The sequence below is a fragment of the Rhincodon typus genome, chromosome 8, assembly GCF_021869965.1.
Source record: "Rhincodon typus isolate 14 chromosome 8, sRhiTyp1.1, whole genome shotgun sequence".
Classification (NCBI taxonomy): Eukaryota; Metazoa; Chordata; class Chondrichthyes; order Orectolobiformes; family Rhincodontidae; genus Rhincodon; species Rhincodon typus.
Genome location: NC_063339.1, coordinates 51,873,102 through 51,883,641, shown reverse-complemented (window position 1 = coordinate 51,883,641; position 10,540 = coordinate 51,873,102). Strand labels below are relative to the sequence as shown.

The 10,540-nt window shown below is 40.4% G+C and overlaps 1 protein-coding gene across 6 annotated transcripts in view; it reads left to right on the top strand.

The window, feature by feature from the left end:
• Positions 1–10,540, top strand: part of LOC109913164 (ral GTPase-activating protein subunit alpha-1-like) — a 139,815-nt gene that overhangs the window by 68,184 nt on the left and 61,091 nt on the right. For 5 of the 6 annotated variants that reach the window (XR_007262581.1, XR_007262582.1, XR_007262580.1 and 2 more), the window contains exon 17: positions 10,206–10,364. Coding sequence is in view for 3 of the 6 variants with exons in the window: in XM_048599704.1 (XP_048455661.1) it covers positions 10,206–10,364 (159 nt within the window). In the remaining 3 variants the exon portion in view is untranslated. Of the gene's footprint in view, positions 1–4,534; positions 4,634–10,205; positions 10,365–10,540 lie in introns of those variants that run through there. The other variant, XM_048599706.1, reaches the window with a different exon arrangement.

Here is a 10,540-nt window from a genome sequence, read left to right as displayed (position 1 = left end):
ATTTCTGAAGAAGGGTCTAGACCCGAAACGTCAGCTTTCCTGCTCCTCTGATGCTGCTTGGCCTGCTGTGTTCATCCAGCTCTACACCTTGTTATCTCAGATTCTCCAGCATTTGCAGTTCCTACTATCTCTGAATTAATTTTTATGTTCTCTTGTTTCGAAAGTTATTTGAAAAAAATCAGTTTTTTTTACCAGTGATGAAAGGAACATTTTATTATTATTATGCTAGGCTCTGCTCAAGTCCTAATTCCATGTGGGGTCTGCTGTCAATAGGGAGATAATGGCAGAGTAGTAATATCATTGGATTGGTAATCCAGAGGCCCATGTTAATGGTGTGGGGACATTGGTTCAAATCCCATCATAGCAGCTGCTACAACTTCAATTCAATTAATAAATCGAGGGTAAAAACTTAGTCTCTCTAATGGTGACCACAGTGCTGGATTGTGGTGACAGTTGAAGTTTTTCACTGTATTTTACTGTATCATTCACTGTAAAATGCAAGTGACCATAAATCATTCAATTCAATTCTGTTCAATGTCAACCATCATTGATTGTTGTAAAAACCTTGATGTATTCTATTCAGAGATTATTTCCTTCCTTTAGGAAAAGAAATCTGCTATTGTTACCTGGTCTGGTCTACATGTGATTCCAGACCAACAGCAGTGTGGTTAAGCCTTTAATGACTTAGTAGTTCAAAGGTAATCAGGAAAAGTAGGAAATGCTGGTCTTGGCACTGACATCCATATCCTGTGAAAGAATAAAGGGAAAACAAAGTGAAGTGGTACTAACAGTAAAAGATCAACTATCCCAATCTGGCTCGGAAATTGTAAGAATCAATCAAAAAGTTAATAAAGAATTTCTTGTCATCTTGCTTAATAATTGGTCATTTTGAGTTAGAGCAGTGGGTCTTATCAGTTGATTTTTGTGTTGTAACTTACTGCAATTGCTGAAATGTAGTGATCGAGAGGAAAGGCTATTGAAAGATTCAAATTGCTTTGGGTTAAGTGGATAAGTGGACCTTCAAAGGTTACTTGTGGGATTCTGTGTTTTCTACCTCTTTGGATTCCAGTTCATCACAGATGAAAGCCAACATTTCTTTCCTTTTAAATTAATTACTTAACAGTCCCTTAATTTTTAGTGATATCTTTAAATATGTCACAAAATTTCCTTGCCCTCCACAGCTTGAAATCATTTAGTAAATATCTCTCTTAGGTTCAGAATAGATAATCTTGCAGTTGCCCATGTAGAACCCTGCCTTACACAATTTAATCATTCACTTATTGTGGGAGTACAGACCTGTATATTGCTGAAAAGATGGACATGTTGCGAAAGCCTTTTGTTTGCACTTTGCAGACTAATCAAAAGCATACCAAATTATAAAGAATCTCAGTCATTTATATGACAAGGGGAAAGGATGTAAATTGGCTGGCAAGTTGCTTCTTGCTCACTAGCGCGTGGCTATGGAGCAAACAATAGGGCATATTAGGCTCTTCAAACTCCCAAGTAACTCAAAGAGAGCACAAGACAGCCTACCTTAAATGCGGGGACCTATTCGTTTAAACATTCATTTTTATGAGATAGTATTAAATTTGGCATACCTGATAAATGAAATACCAGAAGTGTCAATAAAATCTTCCTTTTCAGTCATAGGTATGCCAATGTGCCCTTACAACTTTCTGCTACTATCTATATTACTGAATACGCTAGCTGATATTGTACTCAACAGCTTTGAAATACAACACTGCCTTCAAAATAGCCATTTGTAAATGTAGTGAAAAGCTGAGGCACCAGTTCGGCTTCCTGTGAGAAAACAATTAATTGTATATTTCCAATCTAAGTGCATACACATAATTCCTCATGACCATCTCTTATTTCTGAACCAAATCCAGACCATGTCAAAAGGTTGCCGCTAATTCCATGTGCTTTTAAATTTACTCATGGTTTTCTGTGTGAAACCTTACCAAATTACTCTGAAGTCTATATAAATAACATTCATTAGCACACTGTTTATCTAACTTGGCCTTTGCAAATACATGCTGGTTCTCTAATCAGTTCATATCAATAAGTACTCAGTTGCAATGTGTCTCATGTCAACTGTTTGGAATTCACTTTTTAAAAAAAGGACTGCACTTTTTTACTTCTCTCTCCAGCTTGAAAAGCCTCCTTTAAATCCAATTTTCTCGTCAAGTTTTTGGTCACCTCCCCAGCAGCCATGATTTTCGTCATCTGTGATATGCTTTGGGCCTTTTGTCTAAATTAAAGTTGGAATGTTTTTGAACGTTATTATAGTGTATCCAAACCACAATGAAACATAGTAGTAGAAAGCCAGAAATACTCATTTCTTTCATAAGACTTCATTGTTGGACTTACTAAAATTGTCTGTAAATAATTTCTTTAGCAATGACAAAGAATTTTTACTATTGCCTCAATACAAATATTGAAAAGCGAAAGCAATATGGAGATTGGCCCCTACAAAACATTACGTGATGATTTTCCATAGAACGTTAGGTTTTGTGCTCTAATGCAAGTTCAACTATTTGCTTCCTTAATTGCATCAACTTTATCATTGATTTTTCAATGCACCATACTTCCAAAAAAAATTAAATGAACATATTGTACAGGCCAACAATTTTCCTCATTTAATGTATCAATACTAATACACTGCACTGATAATTTACAATAAAAAAAAATTGAGGTTGGAGTTTGTTGTATTAAATAATGGGCAGCACTGCTGCCTCACAACACCAGGGACCTGGGTTCGATTCCACCCTCGGGTGACTGTGTGGAGTTTGCACATTCTCCCCATGTCTGTGTGGGTTTCCTCCAGGTGCTCTGGTTTCCTCCCACAGTCCTAAGATGTGCAGGCTAGGTGGTTTGGCTATGCTAAATTGCCCGTAGTATTCAGGGATGTGTAGATTAGGTGGGTTACAGGGGGATGGGTCTGGGTGGGATGCTCTGAGGGTTGGTGTGGACTTGTTGGGCCGAAGGGCCTGTTTCTACACTTTAGGGATTCTATGATCTATTATCTATGAAAATCCATTTTGTGTAGCCACTTTGCCCACTTTGACTATATTTAATATACTTCATCAACAGATGCCGTCTGCTCCAAGGCATTGAAATATCCAACTGTCAGCAATTTAATTCTTCTTTTTGCTCTTCTGGCATTATTTCTAAAAATGGGTTTATGCATCTTTCTTGGAACTGTCTTTATAACTATATAGGAATTGATCAAAAATTGAATGGATTATCTAGCCTTATGCGTGGCCCCAGCGTGAATTTACAGTAATTTAATATAGTTGGAAATAAATACACGTTTTAAACATGCCACGAAAACATTCTATCCAGCCGTTGTACAAATGACAGCCTGCAGTCATATTTTTCTACGGAATTTTATCAATTCCATGTTAATCAGTTGAAATTTTGGACCTTCAAGCTTGTGTTCTGTTATGAATGAACAATGGGGCATCATTTGGCTGTCCCCTCTTAACCCAAACATACATCATTGGATATAATATTATATTCCCTTTATTTATCAATAAGCAGTGGTTGAAATATAATATTGCAGCCTAACAAATTCAAATAATAAATTTAATTGGGTCAGGTAGTCTAGTTAGGAAAGTAGATTCTTTGCCAATAGCAGAACAAGTCAGTGTATTGCACAATACTTCTTCATTAGGCTTGTGCAGAAAAATCCATGCTTGTAAACCTAATATTTGCTTAAATGCTGCTTAAAGCGTAAAAATTGCTTCTACATTGTCAGGACAAAGAACCAATTCAAAAGATTAGATAATCCATCCAATGATTGATTGATTCTCATGTTATTATGAAGAAGTTACAAAAAAATTAATCACAACAGAATGGCTGTCCAAAAAATACGTCTCCTACATGCACAGATGCAGGCTGTGATATCAGCTGACCGCAACAGAAGCATCTACACATGCTCAGCGACGACAACATGCCAGGATGTGTTGCCACATGTGTTCTATGCATTGTGAGAGTTGCAGCATACACAAAGACCCTGCCATTTCAACAGCATGTGTGTTGCTGACATTCTCCCCTTCACCCCCTCCCCCCCTTCCATTGGCTGTGGATGAGGAGAAAGCTGAGTGAGGGTGAAACCGAGGCAATAGTTGAGGGGCCAGGGAGGCTGGAGGCAAGGCAGAAAAGGAAATGGAAACTGAGACTGATAAAGAGGACTTTCTCTGACTGGCAGTATCTCTTCAGTCACCACTACTTCAACACTTAACCATCTGCATTCTTGCGATACTGCTTGGGCAGAGAAACTCGACTTCATTAGCCCCAGCCTGCACCTCCACCTCCCTGAGTCTTGGATCACATTTCTGTCTGAAGCTTCTGGTACACTTTCAGAGACAGGTTTTGCTGCTTTCCATTGCTTCATAATTGCATAGAGAGCCTTCTTTCACTACCTAAAAGAAACATTGACAGTAACCTCCGTTCAATGACAAAACTAAGGCGATTCAGGAGTAGAAAAGTACTATTGATTGGATCTTCTCAATCTGTTATCATTTTTCAGATACTATCAGCCTCACCATCTATCCAGAAACAACCTACAGAACTATAACCGGATTCCCCAAAACAAGATGGAATCTGAGGACAACCAGGGTGAGGGAGGGAATGTGGGCTCTGTGGCTTCTCCTATTTCTGGGCCTCCTGTGCCACCAAGTCTATCTCACAATTGACCACATCCTCAGATGCCCAGAATTGGGAACAATGTTAACCACGGATTTGCAGCGTTTCACACATTTAGCAAAACTCTTTGGTTTTGTACTCTTGTCTTTATTTGTGAAACTGGTTGAAAGCTTGGTTTTAGTATGATACACTTGACCATAGCTTTGTCCAAAAATTACAGGTAACTTGTTGCTCATAATATGCAACCAGCTCCATTTTATTAAACCTAACCCTTTGCAATATTCAAAAGACTCAGGCATTAAAAAAATTAGACTCTGTATGGGTAATAACTTTTCTCATTTTATGTTAAAACAAATCACTTACAAATGCCCAGTGGGGAGTACATAATAGGAGAGTAAAGTACTGCAGATGGTAGATATTTGAAATATAAACAGAAAATCCTTGTTCTGAAAAGGAGTCATATTGGATTCGAAACGTTAACACTGTTTCTTGCGTTCCACAGATGCCACCAGAGCTGCTGAGTTTCTTGAGCACTCTGGTTTTAGTTTAGATCTCCAACATCTGTAGTACTTTGCTTTCATTGAATCCTGGAATTGCTCAACAACAATATCCGTGAAGAGACAAACAGAGTGTTAAAAGTTTTTGGCTTAGGGCACAGGTTGACACCCGGTCTCTCATCTGTCTCCAGTGCTTTGCAGGCTTTCTGATTCCAATTGGAAGTTGGATAACTTTAAACTTCTTAAACATTGGTTGCCAAAAGCTGATGCTTATGAACTCTCTTTAAGCCACAACCCAAAGCACAATCATTTACTTCATTGCATTCTGTTTGGCCTTTTAGGTAAGGCTTATTGCTAATTGGTTTCAGGGAGACATGCTCAACTTCAAATTGGCTATTGGTGATGGACATTGACTGATGTCACCTGCCACTATCTCCTAACTGGTTCTTTTAAGTTGTCAGTTATCCATGGGGCTGTCCTCCTCATTAATTTTTGTTGTTGTCACTTTATAATATTTTATGTAGTGATTGGAACCAAGCAGATCTTGTTGACTATGAGACCCTTGATTGGGGTTTTTAACCTGGGCCAATCGGGAAGCCCTGGCTGATCAACATAAATGGGAATTTAGAGTCTCTTGAGTTCAGGGGGCTGACTCTGAGCTGGCTGGCCACAACCAATGAACTGTACAAGTAAATAAAGGATGATTTGGTGATGGGATACCAGCTTCTGTGCAGATTTTTCAGTGGTAATGGGGGGGAACAGTACATGCCTGAAGAAATTCACTCATACCAATTATTTTGGAGTTGGTGTAAGCATTTCTGGCATCGTGCCTTTATTTGGGAAGTTTGACTCATTCGATCCTGCTGTCGAAGACTGGGCCCAGGGTGTGGCAAGAATGTGATTTTTATTTCCCGGGCAAATGACATTGGGCCAGGTGAAAAGCAATGAGTAATCCTTCTGACTGCTTGCAGACCAGCAGCATCATTTTCAATTATAACGGGCTTAATTTTCCCAGAGGCAGTAGACACTAAAACCGTCCAAGAGTTGACAGAATATTACGACCCCAAACCTCCTGTAATTCTGAGATGCTATTGGTTTTATTCGGTTGTTAGAGAACCGGAGGAATCTGTATCGGGATTTTTGACAAGGGTAAGACAACTGGCAGAGACATGTGATTTTGGGTTAACCCTGAATGAGATGCTGAGACACCATTTGGTATGTGGGATTAATGATGTAATCATGCAGAAGCACCAACTAGCTGAAGCCCATCTGGACTTCAAACTGGCACTACAACTGGCTTTGTCATTAGAAAGTGGAGCATGGGAGCTACAGGGCACCCCAATGGCAGTGGACACCCTCACCTACCCGACTGAGCTTGGGGAATACCACTTGAGTGTAGGCAACTACAGAGCTTCACACAGGGCACAGCCTGAGCAGAGGGACCCTAGGTCAGCCACAGCAGAACCCCACTACAAAGCCAAGCCTCGGCCAAGTGCCTGAAGAGTTCTTAAGGATCTGGCTGGCAAACCATTGTAGTTGCTGCTGGTATATGGACTCATGACAGCAGAGGGGTCCTACAAGGCCTGACTTGAGTAAGAAAACTCAGGCCAATATCCAGGAAAGTACACACCCTGGAATAGTCCATTTTAGTTTTAAACTTCCTGGACAACCTTCTGATCACCACTTATAATATCCCACTGTGGACACATTAAAGATCCTGTCCTAGCAAAACTAAAACATCTGGTGGTAATGGGGGAAACAGAAGGGCCATTGCAACCAGGACTGAAACTTTTCTCGACCCAGTGAAACCAGATCTCCATAGAGGATGGCATATTACAATGGGGAGCAAGAGTGGTTGTTTGCGTAAAGGTTGCCACCATATATTGGCTGAAATCCACCAGGGTCATCCAGAGGTTTCCAAGATAAAGATGCTAGCAAGAAGGATGTCTGATGGCCACGGTTGGGTAGCAACAGAGCTGTGTTGGTGGGCCAGTGCCCAGAGTGCCAAAAAGGACAAAAATTGCCACCAGCAACACCCCCACATTCTTGGGAATGGCCGGGTAAATGCTGGACTCAGTTACGTGTTGACGCTGCCGGTCCTTCCTTGGGCTCAATGTTCCTGGTCATTGTGGATGCCCATTCAAGGTGGTTGGACGTGCATAAAGTTCATTCAGCAAACTCAGGGATGAGAAGCTGCAAGCATCATTCGCAATACACGGACTCCTAGAAGTATTAGTCACAGACAATGGGATTTTATTTACGAGCAGGTAAAGTTGAATGGCATTCAGCACATAAGGGGACAGCTCTGTACCATCCATCATTCAATGGTCTAACAGAAAGAACGGTTCAAACATTGAAAGCAAGCTTACAGAAGCAGCCTACAGCGTAAACTGATACCAAACTGTCCTGGTTCCTGTTCAGTTATAGGACCACCCCTCATGCAACAACAGGGATAGCTCCAGCAGAGTTGCTAATGGGGAGAAGACTCCAGGTTAAACCTGATATTCCTAGACCTGGGGGGGGGAGGGTGAAACGGCAGCAGGAATGCAACTGCTAGCCACATGCCTCCTCTAAGTGAGAGAAACAATTTAATTCAGGGAACAAAGTTTGGTGCTGGAACCGTGGAAATGGCCCTGTATGGGTACGAGGTGAGCTTGACGTGAGTTCAGGTGCCATGACTTACGAAGGTCAGAGAGGTGCAGTAGTTCTGAACAAACGTGGATCACCTGAAAGCTGTTACCTTGCAAACAGAGCACAAGCAAAACATACCTGGACCCACAGAACAGCCAGAAGGCCTGTCAGAAACTGTCCCCTCCGTCTAATATCGAGGAAATCTCAGAGTCTGAGATGGATGCAGCCTCGATACCATTACCACCAGAAGAAGAGGAGGACACTCTCCAGAGAAGCTCTGGATGCAAGAGACGGGCTACAGTCCGGTACACACCACCCATGTCAGAGTCCGAGTTGGAGGAACCAGACCCAGGGCGAAAACATCGTAGGAAAAGCTACAAGGGAAAGCCCAGGCATACATTCCTAAACTTAGGGAGGGGGGAAGCGATGTCATGATCGGAACCAGGTGGATCTCGTTAACAGTGAGGTCCTTGATCAGGGTTGTTAATATGGGCCAATCAGAAAGTTCTAGCTGACCAAAATAAACAGGGGGTTCAGAACCTCCTGAGTTCAGGGGCCTGATACTGAGCTGGCTGGCCACTGCCAGTGTACTATACATAAGCAAATAAAGGGTGACTTGGTGACGGGATACTGGCCTCTCTGCCGTTATTTTACTAAGAGGATAGTTTGACACTTCTTTAAACCTCTCTGGTAAAGAGAAAAATGAGGCATTTACAGTCATGACCCAAAGATCAATATCCATGAGCACAAGTCTCAAGCCTCGCTTAATTTAGCAAAGTTTCCACTAAACCAGACACTTATTTATTACTGGCCCTTTGCTTTTTCCTCACAGTTGATTTTTTTTTCTAATTGGTTTTGCTTTTGCTGTATTTGAATGTTTGAAGACAGTTCATGTAACCCTTTATACTTCAGACGCCATAGGTTTATGAAAAGGCTGTTTATGACTTCAAAGCAATTTGAAATAACTAATACAGAAAATACTAATCTCAGCAAATTGTTGTACAGGGTATAATCCTTAAAGTCTAAAGGTCTATACAGTTCCAAGCTTAAAAATATTGTTACAAATTTAAAGCTAATAAAATGGTTATATTTATTTAAACAAATTAAAAAACACCACTACAGGGGCACACCTGTTGGTATGATTTCTTGATTCAGGCCAATGAGCCCGGAGTATGCTACTACTGTCGTCTTCACCCTTGACAGTCTGGACATTAGCTACAGAAAAGCAAGACAGAGGCCCCTCAACCTTAGAGCTGTAAATCTTCACTCTGTCCTCAATCCTGTGCATTTCTTTGTCAAATGAAACTAAGCAGTCACAACCCTAACCCTATTGCAAGATCTGCATGGCTATACTTAAGCAGAGTAATATGATGGTAGAATAGAATGTACTTAGATTTACTTTTGATATTATCAAACAATCCATGCAATGTTAGTTTCCCTCCTAATCCTACAAAGCAAAAATAAATATTTTTTTAAAAATAGGTTGTTAAGAAAAATGTAGCATTAAAAAATGCCAATCTTTAAGAGATTACACAAGCACCAGAGTGTGTGCATGTGGGAGCACGCCCACAAGAGCGAAAACTAGGGCACCTGAGAAAGCAAGAGCAGGAATGCACCCACATAAATCAAGAATGGGAGCATACCTGAGCAATGCAGAGTTAACTCTTCTCTTTGCCTATTCATTTAAGAAACAGTTTGAAGGAGACAGACATGCAGCTGTTCACACTCTGTCTGGGGTGCACTGCTACTGTCATTCTCTCAGCTACGCTCTCACTCTTGCTCTCTGCCATATGCTCCCACTCTTGCTCTCTGGTTGTCAGCAATAAATCTGGGATCATCATAAACTAGAATACTTTACCCCACATTTTCTTTCTTGCTAGATCATTTTACTAGTATAATTTTCATTTCTCAGACATTGACGTTAATGGAATTTTTGGACATTGCTTGAACGTAAACATTTATAAATCACTCCAGCATCTGAATTTTGCATGGTGGCCAGGAGTGATTAATCTCAGTTGATACAACATTGTCATTGTTAATCAGTTGCACAGCTCAGATTCAAACTACTCATAGTGCTGGAGATGCTTCACGGAGATTACTAAGAAGCCTGCATTTATGTCTCGCATAGTACCCTTTTCTTTGCTTCGGTTTCAAACTGAAAAAGCTGTTATTGTCATATCCTTAGTCCTCCTAAAATCATTACGAATGACACCCAAATAATCATGTTCCATATAATTCCATATCAATGCTTGTGTGTTCTCTGAACTCATTGCTGCAAAGCAGAAAAAATGTGCAATATCCTAGCATAAACTTTGAACTAAGGCTAGAATTTTGATTCTTGTATCATTGTTTGTATAATTGCTCTAATTATGAAATGTTGAAATTTGTGTTGTTCCACTCTACCCTTTTCTCACATATTATGGGCAGTTGAGACACCTCGGGAATGATGAAGTGCATATTGTCTGGTCAGAGCATACAAGAGACTACAGAAGAGGAATTATTCCTACTGAGTTTGGTGATGTCCTGATTGTTATTTATCCAATGAAAAATTATATGTTCAGTATCCACATAATGAAAAAGCCAGAGGTAAGGTAATCCTACAGTGTGTTGAATTATTAAACTTCATTAGAATACCAAAATATTTTGCACATGATTTTAGTAAAGTTATGTTTGCAAAACTGCAATGCACGTTATTTATTTGCAGCAACAACACAAAAGCAAAAACAAACACAAAGTTGCTGGAAAAGCTCAGCAGGTCTGGC